Here is a 19,574-nt window from a genome sequence, read left to right as displayed (position 1 = left end):
TCTGTATAAGATACATACTTGTCTTTACAAGGCTCCCTAAAAGAAGCTGTAGTCTAGTAGAGGGGCTAAGGCCTGTAATATATGAGAGCAAGATAAGTGCCCTAAAGAATGCATGTTATTGGGGCACCTGGGTGGCTCAGTGGGTTAAGCGTCTGAATTTTGGTTTTGGCTCAGGTCAGGATCTCACACTTTTGTGAGTTTGAGCCCCGTGTTGGGCTCTGTGCTGACAGTGCTGCAGAGCCTGCTTGGGATTCTCTCTCTGCCCCTCTCCTACTCGTGCAGTCTCTGTCTTTCTCAAAATAATAAACTTTAAAAAATTAAATAAAATAAAAATAAAAGAATGCACGTCATTGAGGACATTGTTTTTGTTACAAGTGACAAGACTCCAATAAAGTGAGTATATACAAAAGGGAAAATTACTGGTTCAGGTAATTGGGATGTTGTCCAGTATTCACGCTTACTTGCACCTGCTCTTGTCTCTGAGTCACCTGCCTGACAGCTTGATCTTTCAACGTTTCTTTCTATGTGAGACTGGAAATCTAGCCAGCTCTATATTCACTTCATTTCACATAAACAGGCAGAGGAGAAAAGATCCCCAGCCCCCATTCCCTGACTGATTCCATGCTGTTGGGAAAATTCCCAGGGGAAGATGCTGATTGACCTGATTTGGGTCACACCCATTGACTAGCTGCTGCAACAGGGCTATATTGTGGGACGGTGGGTGGGGAAGTAGAGTTTGACAACCTTTTCTAGAACTATATAATTGAAAGAAGGGATGAGAGTTTCTGATTTTGGATATGCAGTTATCAGAAAAAGATACCAAGATAATGAGAAAGGAAAAAAATGAAAACAATGTGTACTCTTGGAAGCATGAATGGAGGGAAATGAGAGTTTAGAAGAGTGAGGGGAGACAGGGGGAGAGAGTATTTCTTATAGGAGCAATTCAGTAAAATCTGAGTCTCAAAATAATAAATGGGCATGAACTTTTGAGGACTGAGAAGAGCATTTGAGAAGGAGGGCCAGTACCTGCTGGACAGTAGAAGAGTTCAGTGTATATATGGAAGTAGAGACAGAAGCCAGGCTGCGGAAGATGGAAGACTGCAAAAGCATGCTTGTGCCAGCTTGTGGGAGAACTTTGACAGGACTTTGAAATTAATATTTTAGTCCGTGTGAAGCAGAACAATAACATTCAAACCATCCTAAAAGAAATCAATCTTATAGACTTTTGTGGGTTGAATTAGCTGACAAAGTAAAGGAAGACCTAACAAGAAGTTCTTCCAGTAGTCCAGGTGAAAAATCTGGAGGATCTGACTGTATTGAGAATAATACCAAAACTTAAGTAGAACTTTTTATAGGGCATTACTGGATATTAAATCCAGTTCACAGTATGTCTCGATGTAACCATGATATATTAATGATGGTTGCCATCTCCCTCTTATTTCCCCACTCTTGAAAGCAACATTATGATGATACGCAAATCAAGTGGTATATGTATCTGTTTGGTACTTTAGCTCCTATTAATGATGTGGAAAAAAATAACCACCATGTACTCAGCACACAAATAAGTAATTTGGTGTTTTCTCAGGAAAGAAAACTTTCAAAAGGAGGAAAATCTACTGCCAAATAACTCAACACCTCCTGCAGAACCACAAGATGTGGAAGAAAGTCATTGAAGAGGAACAGCGGTTGGCGGGCATAGAGAGTCAATCCCTGGACCAGTCACCCCAACAGCATTCCTCAGAACAGATCCAGGCCATCAGGGAAGAAGAGGAAGAGAAAGGGAAGCCAAGAGGAGAGGAGATCCCAACCCTGAAGCAAAACCAGTGACGATGGATATAATGAGCTGTGTTTCCCAACAGAGTGACTTGTCACAGACTCTTTTCAAGCCAGCACAACACTTAGACACAACACTGTAGAAATACAAGAAGATGGGCAAACAGCTATTGCATTTGGGAATTCTTTGCATTTTATGTGTTTATTTTTACAGTGAGGTACATTGTTAAAAACTCTTGCTCGGAGAAGCTTTCACATTTGCAACACCAGCTTCCAAGAATTTTTTTAAGGAAGAAGTATATATGTGTGTGTGTATATAAGCTCGCACGTAGATACATGTAAAACATATTCACACACATACACGCACATGCACACTGAAAGCCAGGGTTACTGGCTCCACACTTTAGTAACATTCATATTAAGATATATAGTGGTCACTGTGATATAGTAAGTTATAAAGGAAAAAGAAGGAAAACAATTCACAGAGGAAATGGGGCGGCTTAGCAGGGAAATAGTGCAGTGAATGTAAGTTACCAACTAAGGAGCTTTTGCTCTTAGTACTGACGGATGAAAGTTCCAGAGCATTATTTGAATTCTTCTACATCCTGCCAATATCGTGTGTGTGTGTGTGTGTGTGTGTGTGTGTGTGTGTGTGTGTGTGTGACAGAGAGAGAGGAGAGAGAGAGAGAGCATGCTTGTGTGTATGTATGTGCTTATGTCAACAGAGATTTTTATGGTTTTAGTCATTCATAGAATAGCTGCAGCAGATGACTCAGCACATCTGAACAAACGGAAGGCAGTTCACTCTGGAGTGTCTGAGAGGCAGCCATTCCAAATGCCTTCCTCCATTTAGCTTCAGTCCAGGGCCCTCTGAAGAGGGAGGGTATTCACAGGCTGGTGAGAGGGCCACGGGATTGGTACTATGCTAATGCACCACTTGGAGGCGCTCTATCGCCAGCCTTAAACCTGGAAGACAGGCATTTTCCAATCTGCTTGCCTAATGAATGTATAGGAGCTGTTTGTCTGTGAGTATGTCTGTCACTCATGTAAGATCAAATCAACTATTTTTAAGGGGATGGCATTCTTTATACATAAACACCTAAGAAGGGGCTGAAGTCCGATCTTTTAATTAGGTTAGAATTCTGAAAAGTTGCCAGAGGAGACTTGGGGGAATTGCTCTTCACGGTGACCTTCCATGTCTTAAATATGCTGCAAAATGTGTGATAGAAAAGAAGAAAAAAGGGCAAACAGAAACCCACTATGGGACATATAGCGAGAGATGAAGGGGGAAAATTGCAACCTAGGGTTTGGTGTTTGTTGACTTAGTGAAAGCCTGATTCTGGGCAACTGTTGAAGATTGGCTTTGGGTGGTGAAGGTCCCACTGACAACAACCTTGTTGTGGTGTTCCACGTGCCGTGGGGTAAGGTAGCTTCTGTCTGCAATCTGGCCCATTGTCATGTTTCTTTTGGCAGGGAAAATTATAGAGGGAATTTTGGGTACTGGGCCTATTATTGAAAGTCTTTTTTTTTTATTTGTTCATCTACACTTGTTTATGCTGTGAGCCAAACCTTATTTAAAAAGTTGATACTCACTTTCAATATTTTATTTCATATTATTATATTTGTCATGAATAGTTATCTTGATGTAAATATAAAGATTTTTTTGTTTCTGTAGATAGTAAACTCTTTTTTTTAAAAAAAGGAAAAGGGAAACATTTTTATAAAGTTATATTTTAATCACCATTTTTATACATTGTATCTATCTCCAAGCCCAGTAAGAGTGATGAATCATTTGCACGGAGGTCTAAGGACAGCCACATATCTACCTATTCTAATTTAAATGATAATCAGATAGTTATTTTATGCCAATTAAAGGAAGATGCCACAAAGAATGTTTTTTCCTAGGAACTTTGAACTTTTAGGTCACTTTGGGGTTCATGTCTCCCAAAGAGAAAGACTTGCATAACAAATACCGAATTTTTATAATTGGTATCCATTTCTTGCGAATGTTTTTTGGTTATAATTCCTCCTTCAGTACTATGTACGGAAGAACTTGTTCATCAATGAAACGATCTTAGCTTCTAAGTTAACCTTGATGGTGATTTCTAATTTTTCTTTCCTCTGAAGTCATAGCAAAGAGTGTTTACATTAAAAATGCTTTTGTTTCTCATAAATGAATATTCTTCCTTTCCAAAGCAGTGATTTTACATTAACCTATGGCATTTTTCAAATAAGGCAAACATAACATAATCTAAAGTAAACACAATTTCAGGGCAGATTTCCCATTAAGTAGGAAAATAGGAAAAAGGATCAAGTAGATGCAGACTCTGCTTCAAAAATGAGAATAATTTCATATTTTTGTGTTAACACTAGGTCTTCACTATTCAGGATTTACTGAGTTGTTTTCCATTTTCTTAGTAATGCTTTTGTGTCTCGTGTTTGCAAAAATTACTGTGAGTCAAATGCATTTTCCCAGTGACATTAACTGTTTTCCTTCCCTTGCAAATAAGAGAAGAGGGGGAAAAAATGTGCTCGTTTATCTCTTGTACCTAATTACTTAACAAAACAAATCTTTCCCCATTCAACAAATGTCGTATGACAAGTGTCTAAAACACAGGTGAAAGTGAGCACAAATACAGGTTGTGGAGCAAGTAATGTGACAGCAAAACAGTCACGAGTTTATAACTGTGTATTGGCAGGTGCTGCGTCAAAGCTGGCCAGTCTGGCTGCCAGAGTAGAGGTCTTAGCAAATGACTCGGTTGCGTTTATTCTGTTTTAGAGTACCTGAAATAATGGTGGCCAAAGCACTTAGAACCTCTTCATTCCCAAATTGTGTTAATCAGTCCAGGCAGATTGATCACCTTTTTTTCTTCAAAAATCAATTGCCAGGATATTACAGCTAAAAGTCCATTGAAATAAAGAAATAGAGATCAAGGATGACCCTTTCATACACATTCAGTACATCCCAAAAGATGACTAGGGGCATAAAAAGACTTTTTCTGCTGGCTATGTTCTCCCCCTCCTCGGTGACAGCAGTATTACTGTGTTCACTTCCAACTCCAGAGCTTATTCCCTGTGGTGCCAGTGTGTTTGTTGCAATTTGCTACGTTTTTATATGAGCCTATTTATAGGTGCCATTTAGGTAAACTCAGGTCTTTCAAATGAAGGAATCTGTAGCCCATTTAGGAAAAAGGATCATTGTACAGACAGCCATAAACCCAATGGGAGGAAAACTCGGAGCTGGTGACCTTGATGCTAGGGGTTGCTCTCTGTTAAGGAAAAGACCAGGTATTACTATGAGTGTCATCACTGTTGTTTCCAGCATGCTATTATAATGTCCTTTCCAGGTATCCGACTAAGCCAACCTTTAGGATATCGTTTCCTTGGTGAGAACACCACTTTAGCTTTTTTCTAAACTATAAAATTTTATTTGTCATTTCTATAAGATTTGGTTTTCTCTCAGTAGATGAAGATAGTAGCACTGTACAGGGATAGATCTATACTAGTCTTCATCTGGCAAGTGAAGGAATGTCCTCATGTTTAAGAAAATACTCATTTTCTAAAAACAGAATACCAATTCTATATGTTCCGTTTTGATCGACTTCCAGAACAAACCCCTAATTATTGCAATCCCAGTAAAACTAAAGAAAAGGGATTGTACGATGTGCAGACTGTTCATATTACATGTATGTATTGTGATTTCCTCATGTCCCCTGCCTCTCTTGATTTGCGATTTCCCGACGTCCCCTGTCACGTGCCCAGAGAACTTTCTTTGAAGGTAAAAGCTGTGCAACAGGCATGAGACTCAGGCCTATTCTTTGTTTAAATGGTGGAAAAATATAAATTATTTTCTAAGTAATAAAGATATGCAAATTATCATTGTAAATAAAGTCTAAAGTTTGAAATGACTGCTTTATATAAGTGATATTTGTGTGATGAACAATTCCTGACCAATGAGAAGTGGCTGATCAAAAAATCATTTCTACCCTACTTTGGGAGGTATTTTTGGTGCTTCGCTGTCAGTATGGGGATCTCCATTGTCCTCACCTTTTAAAATATTTCTAAAATAATAATGAAAACCACAGTAAGGATCTTACTGTCCTTTCTTCCATCCTAACCCTGAGTCCCACTTAATGCCTTTCCTGGTTTATATGCCACTTTGGAAATAAACTGTCTTTTCAAACTGGCAGAAGCCTCCAGTAAAACCAACTTTTGTAAGCTTTCATAGCCTGGGGTAAATCAAGATTCTCCTTATTCTAGGGATTCTCAGCTCCTGTGTGTGGAAAGAAAAATATCAGTAAAATTTCAAATGCTCATAGGTTACCTCCAGACCATTGAGATCTAAAATATCTGTATACTTCGAAACCAAACTGAGTTTTTTTCATTCACCTTCACTCCTAACAAGCAGCAAAATAATTTATGATCATTGTTCTAGGTCATTCATTTCTCTTGTGATTTTTCCATGAACGGAAACTGAATTTGCTGATACTGTTCGTCTGTTTTTCTAATCTGTTCAACAAAATTCCACCATAAGATTAGGAGACCAATTAGCCGTTTTAAGCGAGGAGCATTCCAAAATTAAATTACTCTTAGAACCTCTAATCAGGGCAAAATATGCAAGTTTTAGGTCCACCTGTATTCATATCAGTTTGTTCCTCTAGTAAATACTCAAATTCTTATTGCATATTTGATTGATTGCATATTCAGTGCATATAAGCACTGACTTAAACTATAAACAATGCATTCAGCAACTTAAATTGAGGTTTACATGGTATTTATAATGTTTAGCACTAATAATCCATGATCAGAGAAGAACAGATTTTTCAGTCTATATTGCATACCATGGCAATTTGCGTATCACCTCACACATTTCATTTATTACCATGCTGCAACTTTACCTTACCTAATGGTGCTTTTACCTTACCTGAGTGACCTTTACGTTCATACTATCATATCATTCAAACAGGTTAGCAATGGTGACAAAAAATAATTAGGCATTGTCCTGCTAAATATGTTTAAAGACCCAAGACTAAACCTTAAAGCTTTATTATTTGGTGGAACCCCATGTTAACATGGAGAATCTGCAGAGCAGATTCAAAAATACTGATCCACCGTAAATTATTTTAGTACAGTAAGACTATAAATTATATGGAATTGTATAGAGATGGAAAACAAAATTAGCTTTTGCTCTGTGCTTCAGGTTGCAAAATGAGCCCAAATTTCCTATCTAAAGGTAGCAGGTTCTTCTCCATATTCTCCTAATGTTGATTACTTGAAAGGCATTGGTATTCATGGATTTCTGCTTCCCTCAACAGAAGAGAAGTCAACCCTTCTTTTGATAGGTAGTGAACATGTACCTGTTCAGAAAAGTTTCCTCATTGCTTCACATCAAGAAGAGGTTCTTTAAGCATGCAAATAATCCATTAAAAAAATGCTTCAGAGAGTAATATTGTCATCGTATGTAAGTACTATCAAAAATATTTAAATTTGATATAGTTTTTGAAACAAAGCTGTTTAAATTTTTTTTTGTGTGTTATTCAATTACAACGAAACTCACAAAATGACCTTTCATGGTAGAGAGACGCTAAATATATTGATAGAATTACAACTACTATTGTGTCATAAAAAACTGGAAAGAATATTTAATTATTTTTCTAATATCTCTCATGCCTCAGGGAGGAAATTGTTTCATAGCAGGTTCAAGAAATACATGAAATAGATAAAAATAAACTTAGTACCAATAATTTAATTAGATGAAACGCACAAATTATAGCCTGAGTTTTTCAGACTTGTCCAGAAAAAAAAAAAGAATGTATTATCCAGCAATTTTTCATGGATTAGATTGTTTTAAAGTAAATGGTCTGTTAATGTAGATTATATTTTAGTAAATTGTAACACTGTTAAAAAGCCAGATATGTTATCTTCATTACTAAAAATAATTAAATCTTATTAATCTTGACTTTCACAGATGAAGCACTGACCAGGCAATAAACTACACCCACTACTTCATCTACCAAGACTGATCAAATGGTAGGTCTGAATTTGAAATTCATTAACAGAAACATAAATTTTTAAAAATCATGTTAAAGCTTTACTGCTTTAACTAAAATTTCAGTGTCAGTAAAATACCTATTTCAAATGAAACAAATTTTAGCAGGGAATTCTTCCTTTCCTCTTTAAAAAAAAAAAAAGAAAGTCAAATTCATAGGAGAAAAGTGTGACTTCTCTTCAGTTTTACTTCTCTAACTCAAAATAGTCAAGGAAAAGTGATCAGAAATTCTCTGCCATAATAAGGAATAAGAATGCCCTTCACCTAAGTTACAACTCTCCACACCCAGTTTCATTGTGCAGTCCATGGTACCAGAAAGCAGAAAAAAAAAACAAAAAACAAAAAACAAAAACTATGGATCAGGAGTGAACACAACATAAAATGTGAAGGATCATGCCAGCACACCCCTCCATCTTTGTGATAAACCAATTTAGTTATCAGTTACTCTTGAGTAAAGACACTTAATGGATCCATATTTCAGCCCTGACTTCCGTTATACAGTCAGCACGTACACATGCTTTGGAATGTGAATTAGCCCTTAGAACTTAGAAACTGCTGCTTGAGTACCTTTTGATGGGAAGGACTTTTTTTTTCTTTTAATTCTAGTAATTTTACTCCCTATATAATAGCAAAATATTTAGATGATTTAATGTAAAATTAAAAGTAGTTGTTTAAAGATGTTTTGTGTATATAACTTGTTGGTTAGAATTTTCCGTCAACTTTCTTTCGAAAATTAACGGTTATTTTTATGGCTCAAAAACTCCTATCACATATTATGTTTTAGCTAGTTATAAGCATAAACCAGTACGATAGTGTTGCTATCTTTAAATAATAATCCTAATTACCTATATATTACCTGTTAGTGGGGTTTATTGGCTTGACATTTAGTGTATATTTATTCATTAGTTTTTTTATATAATCACTATTTTTTAATATTCTGTCAAATATCTGCATGGGATTTTTACCATACTGTGTTTGCTTAACTGGTGGTTTGCTTTTGTTTTTGTTTTCCATTTGAGTGTCAATTCATTTCTTGAAATATTCTCACAGAAGTATGCATACCATTTTTTGCTCCAACAAGGACAGTTTGTTAGTTGATGAGCCCTGGAAATAAATATCACTGAACCCACCCACCCCTTGATACTTCTTCCTAAAGATTTTGGTCATGCAAATCACAAAATGAAAAATCGGTGCTTTTAAAAATATTCAAAACTTTCAGTGCAAAATAATGAGTAAGAATTCTTCCTGGCTTTCTATCATGATATTTGTATAATGCAACTGAAAGAACTTTAATTTGAATGTAGAATATTTTTGGTTCGGGCTGATTTGGTTAATTTGATTTGGTTTTTGGTATTGAAATGGATTTCTGATTCCCGATGGAATAGTTGTTCTGATCAGTCATTATTTCTTCCTTTTCCTCAGGAGAAAAAAACAAAAAAACAAACAAAAAACTGCCATTAGAAAGTTTATATTAGTAAGTCCCAAATATTTGACCTTGTAGGGTATTTGCAAACCAGAGTATTACATTAACTTAATTTAGTATTCCTGAAAAGCAATATTTTCAAATAAGTAGCAACCAAAGTAACAGTATAGGGAATGTCTTTTGCACATGGCAATTTTTAACAAGGTAGTTCTTACCACTCTCAACTGAACGTGTTTATTAACAACTCTCCAAATTTATCAACTTTTAGAAACCCAAGAGTGAAGCATTGGACTTAAGGGATCATTTTGCAATTGAAGTAAATCTTGTCCTTACACCTGTATCTCACACTTAATACATGTAGCAATACTTCGTATCTTCCTATCAAAATTATTTGTTAAGTGATTTAGTTAATGGCTGATAAATATTTTGTAAAACATAAAATTGTACAGAAAAAAATATTAATTTGTATTTATTTTTATTGTTTTTTAGCATAGACACTATATTGATGCTCCTTTTTTGCCAGAATTATTGGAAGTGCCTCTTGATTATATATATATATATATATATATATATATTACAGTAAACATATACTCAAAATTATTAGAATTGTGTCACAGATGATCAATGTGGATGTTACAATGTGAAAATAATGTATAATAATATAAATATAATTCTGTGGTATTATGTTTGATGTAGTTATTTGTACAATCCAAGCCCTCCATCCAGTTTTGAAGACATCCTTCCCTCTCATATCCAAATGCAGTGGTTTGTGCCCAGCTATACATGCTATAGTGAGACATCTGCTGGACTCCTACAATTCCTAAGGACTCCTGGGGGCTTTTTCCCCCATGATCACATTTCCTTGCCTATTGCTGATGAATTCTTAGTTTCATCTCTCTGTAATTAAGCTGTGTTCTTTGTCTAATCAAATAGTTAACACCATAATCAACATACCTAGATTTCTGGCATTCAGCTGCAGAGTTCTATAAAATAGCTCTGCCATTGATCCTATAAATACTACAATTTGTCCTATACGGATTGTCTGTTGATGCCTAATACATGGGATATTTGGTTGTACAGACTCAGAATAATTTTTGTTCTGCATCTTTGAAAGCTTTTAAGAAAACTGAATGATTCAAAACATTCAGAGTGTTTTAACTAACTCAAACATACAGACTTCAGACAAAAAAAAAAGCAAATGTGATTTTTATCCACAGTTTTCAAGGAATTAATTCTTTAAGCTACACATACAGATTTCCCTCATTCCCTGTTAGGCAAAATCCCTGCTCCTAAACTTGGTATATTTGTAGCTTTCTTCACTTTGGCCCCAAACTATCCCTCACCAAAGGAACTAACCATCTATCATTTGTATTTCTGTGTCTTAGGCAAGTTACTATCAGTGGAGTATTTACACACACTGTATACGTATATTTTCTTTCTTTTGTATACACATACATACTTCCAATCACAGACAGCACAAAGGGCAGAAGATTGACAGTATCTTCTTGAGTTGTAAACTTTATCCCTCTCCCAAGGCTTTCCTTTTACAGTGATGTCCTCAGTGGGAAGGAAGCAATATCTGGAAATTCCAGTCCCAACCTTCATCTCCTTCCTGCAACTAGGTGCTATCAAAACTGTTCGTAGGTAAGCAAATGTTCATTTACATGGTTGGGTAAGAGAAGTGATGATAGGTATCTTGTAATGGCTCCTGAGATTCAGCCCAGGGCAAAGGGATGACCACAGCCACTGCCTTGGAGATCAGTTTAGTGTGTCCTGGGTCAGCTCTACAGATCACCCCTATGCCTGCTGAGCCATGTGAGGTGGAGCTCGGGTAGGGGATATGGGTACACCCCAACCAATGAAAAGAAAAATGAAATAAAATCAGTTCTTAAATAATTAGAAACTCTTCTGCTTATTAGGATCGATTTAAGCTTATTTAATCCTGAAGCTACTTCAGGTCCTGATCATTCTTTCTGACATCATTGCTGGCTTTATAAAGGAGCCCAAGGTCCACTTCTGGTGAAATTTGTCAGATTTGAAGAATTATCAGGCTGCCCATGCTGGCTGAGATCTTTTGGGCTATTGGGGCCAGTTGGAGCTGGATGGGCATGGGGAGAACATATTGGTTCATACTTTGTGCTTACTCTACTGTCAATTTGACTGTCTTTTCCCTATAAGATGCCAAAGGTGAATTCAGAGAAGTCCTGGTCTTCAGAGAGTACAAAGTAGTTAATGATTATGTAATCATTTTCTATTTGTGCTATAATCAATTGCCACAAACTTGGTGACTTCAAACCAACAATCAATTACCACAACAATGGTGACTTATTGGGTCAGAGCTTGGCCAGTCAGAAGTCTAAAGGGACTTGGCAGGACTCTCTTTCTGGTCTCTCACAAGACTGAAATCAAGTGTTTGCCAAAGTGTTTGCCAGCCCGGACTCCTCTCTGAAGTCTCTAGAATCCACTTCTAAACTCATTTAGGTGGTTGGCAGAATGCAGTTCCTTGTGGTATAGGACTGAGGTCACCCATTCCTTGCCAGCTGATGTCTGAAAGCCTTTCTCAGGGTCTTCAGGCAACTTCCTTCCTGTAGGCATTGCTTCTCTCACCGCTTGTCATCTTCAAACTGGTGATGTCACCTGATTCCTTCTTACACTTTGAGACTTTCTGACTTCTGCTGCATCCTTCTGTCTCCAGCTAGGAAAGTTCTCTCCTTTTAAGGGCTCATGTTATGATATTGGGCCCAGATAACCCAAGATGATCTCCCTGCTTTAAGATCTTTAATTACATTTGAAAAATCTCTTGCCATGTAACTTAGCATATTTATAATTTTCTGGGGATGATGGGGTGGACTTCTTTGGGGGCTATAATTATGTCTTCTACAAATCATGAATAGGATGAGAAACACAGTGAAAATAAAGAAGGCATATGAACCACATGGTTATTCCACATGATGGAAGCTCATGCCCACAGTGAAACTTCGGGGAAGGTACAGAGATTTCCCATATACCCCTGCCCCCTGTACACTCAGCCTTCCCCATTACCAGTCTCACTATCAGAGTGGCACAGTTGTTACCATTAATGAACTTACCATTTATGGACCATTTATGAACACATCATAAATCACCCAAAGTCCATTATTTACCTTAGGATTCGCTTGGTGTTGTACATTATAAGGGCTTGGACAAATGTATAATTACATGTATCTGTCCTTATGGTATCATACAGAGTATTTTCACTGCCTTAAAAATCCTCTGTGTTCTGCCTGTTCATCACCGCCAGCCCTAACCTCTGCCCATCACTGGTCTTTCACTATCTTCATACTTTTATCTTTTCCAGAATGTTATATAGTTGGAATCATACAGTATGTAGCCTTTTCAGGTTGGTTTCTCTCACTTAGAAATAAGCATTTAGGGGCGCCTGGGTGGCGCAGTCGGTTAAGCGTCCGACTTCAGCCAGGTCACGATCTCACGGTCCGTGAGTTCGAGCCCCGCGTCGGGCTCTGGGCTGATGGCTCGGAGCCTGGAGCCTGTTTCCGATTCTGTGTCTCCCTCTCTCTCTGCCCCTCCCCCGTTCATGCTCTGTCTCTCTCTGTCCCAAAAATAAATAAAAAACGTTGGAAAAAAAAAAATTTAAAAAAAAAAAAAGAAATAAGCATTTAAAGTTCCTCCATGTCTTTTCATGGCTGGATAGCTCATTTCTTTTTATTTTATTTTTTTTTTTTAATTTTTTTTTCAACGTTTTTTATTTATTTTTGGGACAGAGAGAGACAGAGCATGAACGGGGAGGGGCAGAGAGAGGGAGACACAGAATCAGAAACAGGCTCCAGGCTCCGAGCCATCAGCCCAGAGCCTGACGCGGGGCTCGAACTCACGGACCGCGAGATCGTGACCTGGCTGAAGTCGGACGCTTAACCGACTGCGCCACCCAGGCGCCCCGCTCATTTCTTTTTAGTACTGAATTCTATTCCACTGTCTGGATGGACCACAGTTTATTTATTTACTTACCTGCTGAAGGACAAAATGATTACTTGCAAGTTTTAGCCTTTATGAATAAAGCTGTTAAAAATATCTGTGTTGCAGGTTTTTGAGTGGATGTAAGTTTTCAACTCTTTGAGTAAATACCAAGAAGTGTGGTTGCTGGATCTTATGGGAAGAATATGTTTAGTTTTGTAAGATTCCACTAAACTGTTTTCCAAAGTGTGTGTACCATTTTATATTCCCACCAGCAATGAGTGAGAGTCCCTGTTGCTTTAAGTCCTTACCAGCATTTGGTGTTGTCAGTGTTCTGGAATCTGACCATTCTAATAGGCATGTATTGGTGTCCTACTGCCACTTTAACTTGCATTTCCCTGAGGACTAATGATGTGGAACATCTTTTCATATACTAATTTACCATCTTTATATCCTCTTTGATGAGGTGTCTTTTAAGGTCTATGGTCCATTTATTAATTGGACCCATTTCCTTTCTTTCTTGCACTTTTGGTTGGGAAAAAAAATAGTTGTTTGTCTTAATGAGAGTCTCCATTTTGGGTTTTGCTGATTGCACCTTTATAGTTTCATTTAGCATGTTCTTCTCTTCCTTGCATTTCTTCTTTTTTTCCCCACACATTTATTGATTTTTGAGAGAGCGCAAGCAGGGGAGGGGTAGAGAGAGTGTGGGACAGAAGATCTGAAGTGGGCTGTATGCTGACAGCAGAAAGCCGGATGCACGGCCCAAACTCATGAACCATGAGATCATGACTTGAGCCAAAGTCGGAGGCTTAACCAACTGAGCCACCCAGGCATTCACTCCTCTCTTCCCTGCATTTCTTAACTGATATTTAGATCTAAACTGAGGTTTGGTAAGATTTTTTTGGACTAGGGAAGAGTGCTATTTCAGAGTTGATATTTCAAGTTTCTAGAGTCCATTGAGATATTTAAAATAGCTCCTTCTTTTTTGTATTGTTATTGATCGTTGGTGACCATTACCTAGATGCATTAATTCATTAGGGGTTTGAAAATTATGGTATTCTAGTTCTTTCATCCTTTTTTTGTTCATTATTTGGAATATTTCTATAGAGAAAAAAAATGTCTTCACATTTTAATGATTCTAATGACTAGGAAAGACAGGATAAATGTAATTTTTCTCCTAAGTACCAGTTTTAAATGTATTGAAGTGGTTCCTTAGAAGCATCCAGAGTTTAACATGTTCTTTTTTTGGAGTGCTATGAATTCATGAATTTAAACATTCTATATATTTCAACCATTACAGTTACTTTTCTTAATGATGAAAATTTCCTACAGTTGGTTAGTGGGAGCTTGTTCAAATTCGCCCATGAGTTACTGGGGCACAATCTAGTCTTCAAGGCCTCCCTGCTTTTTTGTATGACAAATATTCTGGGCTCATCTTATATTCTCAGACCTGGTAGTAATCACATATTGAGAAGCCATGATTCCTTTTTTATAGCATTTATAGACCCAATTCAGTGCTGGTTGCACTTATTGCTACTGGTTGATCATTGGTTTTAGACCTTTTCAGTGCAGAGAGCTAAGATATATATCACTCAGACTGAAAACTCCTGGTTCAAATATAGGACTACCAAGTTTTTCTTAACCTGGTTCATCTTAAATTATAAATGACATTTTAAGCCATGAGCCTGGATGAGGTGATTTGGAAGTATATGTAGATAGGGCAAAGAAGATATTCTAAGGACTGAACTGTGGAGTGCTGTGGCAATGAATATTAACAGGAAATGACCACTTAGCCAGGAGGAAAACAAAGAGAGTGTGGGGTTATAAAAACCGGGTGAAGAGAATGGATTAAAGAGAAGGACACAATCAATGGTATGCAATTCTGCTAATAGCTCAATGAAGATGAAGCCCAGAAACTGCTGAATTTATTAATTTGAAGGCCTTTGATGTTATTTATGAAAGTAGTTGTGGTAGAGTTGTGGAGGCAAAAAAAAAAAAAAAAAAAAGAAAAACAGAGCTGGTGGGACAAGAATTGGAGAAGAGGAATTTTAGGTAAGGAGTACAGACGAAAGCTTGGTCTTAGAAACATGGACCATACAACCATAGGAATAGAAGAGGAAACAAATCAGATGAATACAAATGCAGATGGAGAGTAAAGGTGGTGGGGGAAGAGTACAATATTTCTCTCCTGATTTCATCAGTGAGTTCCCTAAGCAAGGTCATCAGCTGATAATGAAAGTTGGGAAAGAAATGTTGAGGGTTTGAGAGAAGTCATTTGGAAGAAAGGGAAAGGGATTAGGTTATTAAAAGTTATGCTTAACAATGCCTCTAAGACCCAGTGAGGTCAGTGGTCATAAATTTAAGATAAGCCCTTATGTCATGTTAATGAGTTTTTCTTCAACTATTTAAAACAGTGTGGGTGTAAATACAGAGTAGAGAGAAATTTGAATTTAACCCAACTGTGGTTTGTCAAGGAAGAACAAATTGACCAATGGACAAAGGAAGTGATGCGCTGTGCAAGTGAGTGATTAAAACAGTTATGTGAAACAACTCAGGTAAGGAGGGAAATGACAATATGAATGATATGGGTTAAGTTGTGTCCTCCCCCCTAAAAACATATGTTGAAATCCTAATGCCCTGTATCAGTGAATGTGACCTTATTTGGAAATAGGGTCTTTGCAGATGTGATCAAGTTAAGATGGTCACTGGAATGGGTCCTCATTCACTATGACTGTCCTTTTCAGAATAGGAGAAGACAGAGACACATAAGAGACAACGGTCATGAGACAATAGAGGCAGAGATTAAAGTAATGAATCTACGATTCCAACAATTGTCAACAAACATTGACGGTAGAAGAGAAGGAAGAATCCCTTCTTTAGGTTTCAGTGGGAGTATGGCTCTGCTGACACCTTAGTTTTGGACATTTAGCTTCCAAAACTGAGATAATAAAGTTCTGCAGTTTTAAGCTCCCCAGTTTGTGGGGGCTTTGTTAATGCAGCCCTAGAAAACTCATTCATTTATGGTTAATTTCACACCACAGCAGCAGAGGTGAGTGGTTATGGTAAAGTTTATATGGCCTGCAAAACCTAAAACATTTACTATTTGACCCTTTGCAGGAAAAGTTTGCTGATCTAAAATACGGAAGTAGGATATAGTCCAATGAAAGACTACATATGAGAAGTGCTGAATATTGTGTAAAGTAAGTAGTATGTACATTCAAAACTGTAACTTTAACTGTGGACTGAAGAGGTCAGAAAAGGAATCATGTTAGAGAGTGAACTTGAGTAAGCTGAAGATACACCAAATTACACTCTCGGGAAAATTCCATTTGTTGGTGAGGAAACGTAGGCTCTTTGCACTTTGGGATAGTAAACACTGCTTCCCTTTGAATGCACTAATGGCCACACTGTTAAACACATTGAAAATACAAGACCTATTGCAATGCTTGCTCACTAGCAAAAGCTAGTTTGATTGCTAAAATAAAATATTTGGTCTTTCAGAATCTGAATGTACCATTGCCTCATTGTAAGATTTATCACTTTATTTGTATCCTTTTTTTTTTTTTCATTTGTAGTGAAATGTGCTTATAACCTTTGATTTTTGGTTAATGATCCTTACCATTGTGTGAACTGAAATTGTGTATGTAATGATGATACTTTCCAGTCATTTATAACATTTTGTTACTTGGAATATACTTCTGAATAGCTCATATAGTTTAATCTTTAAGAGATCCCCATGAATCTATTTTATTTTGAATAAAAATTCTGCTTCACAGAGGAAGAAGCTGAAATTGAGTAAAGTTTAGTGACCAGGTCAGAGTCACAGCCATTTAAGAATATGATGGATCTTGGATAATACCGGTAGCAAATTCATTTATTACCATAACCAAATGCAAGCTAATATGGCTCAGAATCCTCCTAAAATGGTACTCTTGGAAAAAGAATTTATTGTAATTTTAGAATTTTTCAGTGCAAGGAGTTCTCTCTCCTTAGAATTTAGATAGCATAAACAAGTGGATGCTGAAAAATCCAATGTTGTTTTGTTTTTTTCTTTTTCTATTGGGTCCTTATAAATTGTGGATGTGAGCAACTGATCCTGTGCCTGAGAATTAACTCTTTCTAGAAAGAACTCTGCAGAGCCTTGATCCTGACCTGGTATGTGTTCCCTAAGATTCTAGAATCCCAGTGGGAAAAGAAACCACACAGAGATTTAGCCTATGAGCCTTTTTTTTTTTTTAAACAGAAGTATCCCAATGATGTCTCAAGGAGCAGCTGGCTTAAAAACTTCTTGGAAGGAGAAGGAGGGATCTTTGTTACAGACTTCCGCCCCTCCTCCTGCTTCTGTTCCCTTCCCCTCTGCCCCCTGCAGAGTTTTGTTTCTGGGAATCAGCAAGTAAGATCACAAGTGGTCTTTTCTCTTTTCACTCTCTCCCATACAGAAAGCTTTATCACGTGTGGCCTTAAACTTGCAGCAAATTGCAAAGAAATGGCTCAAAAGCTTCAGCTCTCTCTGTGCCCTGGGAGCTGAGATGCACGTCAGTGGCTTTGCCAGCGTGGCCTGTTCTCTGCAGACTGCCAGAGAAAAGAGGCCAGGAGGAAAGAGGAAACAGTCGAAATTGCCCAGGGGTGAGACCATGCCCTTCATCTTTTCTTTCCCCTAATTTGCTCTGTCTGTGTCCATCCAGGCTCTCCCCACCTGGCAGAACTGCTCAGAGCTGCTGTAGAATTCACCCCAGTTTCCTCTTTCAGTCTGTGGAGTGGGGTCCAGCCTCTTGCTGAGCAAGTTGAGAGGAATTGGCTGTCTTTGATCTCCACCTCCAGGTAAGATTTAGTTCTCTGCTTTTGTATTTTGTGACTATCACACCAGATTCTCATAGGAGAGCAGCTAATAAACCCTTCAGTTCTGCACTACAAGTATCTTATCCATACACACCATTAAATTGGGCCCTTGTCAGGTTAATAGAAATAGGAAAGGACACAGGTTAAAGTCAGATCAACTCAGATCTGGGTTCAAATTTTGACTCTGATGCTTATTGGTTGGGTAGTTCTTGACAAGTCACTTAACAGCTCTGAGTTGTATAATTTTCTATAAAATGGGAATTCTAATGCTAACCCTGCTGAGTTGTTTTAAGGATCAGCCAAAAGTATATAATTCACCTGGCACATAAATAGTACTTGTTAAATCTGAATCTGACACAAACAATTACTTGCATTAGGGGGCTTAGCTTTCTTAACTCACAGTTCGTATTAGCAAGTACCATGAGATTATTTGGTGTCCAGAAGACAAGCTAGTCCAGAGGGTTTCCTCATGAGACTAAAAGAGGGTGTTGGGGGTTGCTCTCTGACTTTCTCTCTGGCAGTCTTTGGAGTTTGACTATGGATGGAATCTGTGTCACAGGATTAGGGCACAGAGCTTCAGGGCTTCTGTGTGATCCAATTACACCCTTTCAGGCCATCTATGCTCTTTCAAGACCAGAAGATTCATTTTCAAACTCATATGAACAGAGAATTCTGTCGTGTTTTTTTTTTTTTTAAGTGAAAAAAATGAAAAGCGATTGGCTTCTTTTTCTTTGGCCTCCAGAGTAAGATCTACTCCAACCCAGGATGTTGGATGAAAACTTTGCCATAACTCTTTTCCTGAAGGAATCTGTTCAAGTGGTGGAAGAGCAATTAAGGATTTGCCAAATGCAAATCCTTCTAAATAGTTGTGTGCCTTTGCTCTACTGCTGCAACTGCAAATGAATAGAGAGAGGGAGAAAATCTGGAGGATCTTTCCATTCATGTCCTTGAGCTTTCCTTCTTCTTCTCACACGGGAATGAAGAGCTCAATACTCATAAACATGGTATCTTTGAAACAGACTATTCTTGAGGTGATATGCAAATTAGCCATCAAGATGAAATGACATTTTCAGTGAAAATTTCCAGTGCCAGTGTTTTAAGCTGAATCCTATTTTGCCCTAACACAACATCAGCTAAGATGACTATAGTTTTCTTATTTTTGTCATTACTTCTAGATTAGAGTGATTTTTGTGTCAACACTCCCAAATATAAGAAGACAGTGTGTTTTGGTGTCTCAAGATTTTAATATTGTTTGCAACATGATTGTTTTTCTCTTTAACATTAGCATTCTAGATGTAACCTTTGAATCTTTTAAAGATAGATTTATTACAAGTGATAGTATATTTAATTATTAAAGAATGTGTTCTGGTCCATTGGCTTTATTATAACTGGCCAGAAATAATATATTGAAGCTCTGAAACAGTGGGCCAATTTGAATTAAATTTAAATTTTTTCTGGTATATATTTCTTGCTTGGTGATATTTTTACATCTTTAATGTTTAAAATATTTTTGTATGTTCATTATAGAAACATTAGGAA

General features: G+C 37.4%; 2 protein-coding genes and 1 long non-coding RNA gene across 10 annotated transcripts in view; 2 read left to right on the top strand and 1 right to left on the bottom strand.

Moving 5' to 3' along the window:
* PDE3A (phosphodiesterase 3A) overlaps positions 1 to 8,952 on the top strand; it is a 325,528-nt gene extending 316,576 nt beyond the window's left edge. For all 3 annotated transcript variants that reach the window (XM_058743490.1, XM_058743489.1, XM_058743491.1), the window contains one exon: positions 1,586 to 8,952. In XM_058743490.1, coding sequence (XP_058599473.1) covers positions 1,586 to 1,827 — 242 coding nt within the window. In that variant the 3' untranslated portion in view covers positions 1,828 to 8,952. The remainder of the gene's footprint in view (positions 1 to 1,585) is intronic.
* A 42-nt stretch (positions 8,953 to 8,994) lies between these two features.
* LOC131519914 (uncharacterized) overlaps positions 8,995 to 19,574 on the bottom strand; it is a 63,481-nt gene continuing 52,901 nt past the window's right edge. Inside the window, exon 3 of the long non-coding RNA XR_009265872.1 lies at positions 8,995 to 9,239. This is a non-coding gene — a long non-coding RNA (uncharacterized LOC131519914). The remainder of the gene's footprint in view (positions 9,240 to 19,574) is intronic.
* The window catches only part of SLCO1C1 (solute carrier organic anion transporter family member 1C1), a 74,807-nt gene continuing 68,487 nt past the window's right edge, over positions 13,255 to 19,574 (top strand). For 2 of the 6 annotated variants that reach the window (XM_058743497.1, XM_058743496.1), the window contains exon 1: positions 17,613 to 18,017. The gene's annotated coding sequence lies outside the window, so the exon portion shown is untranslated. Of the gene's footprint in view, positions 17,352 to 17,439; positions 17,590 to 17,611; positions 18,018 to 19,574 lie in introns of those variants that run through there. The other 4 variants (XM_058743492.1, XM_058743493.1, XM_058743494.1 and 1 more) reach the window with 4 other exon arrangements.

The sequence above is a fragment of the Neofelis nebulosa genome, chromosome 8 (genome assembly GCF_028018385.1).
Source record: "Neofelis nebulosa isolate mNeoNeb1 chromosome 8, mNeoNeb1.pri, whole genome shotgun sequence".
NCBI lineage: Eukaryota > Metazoa > Chordata > Mammalia > Carnivora > Felidae > Neofelis > Neofelis nebulosa.
This window is presented reverse-complemented; position numbering and strand designations above follow the sequence as displayed.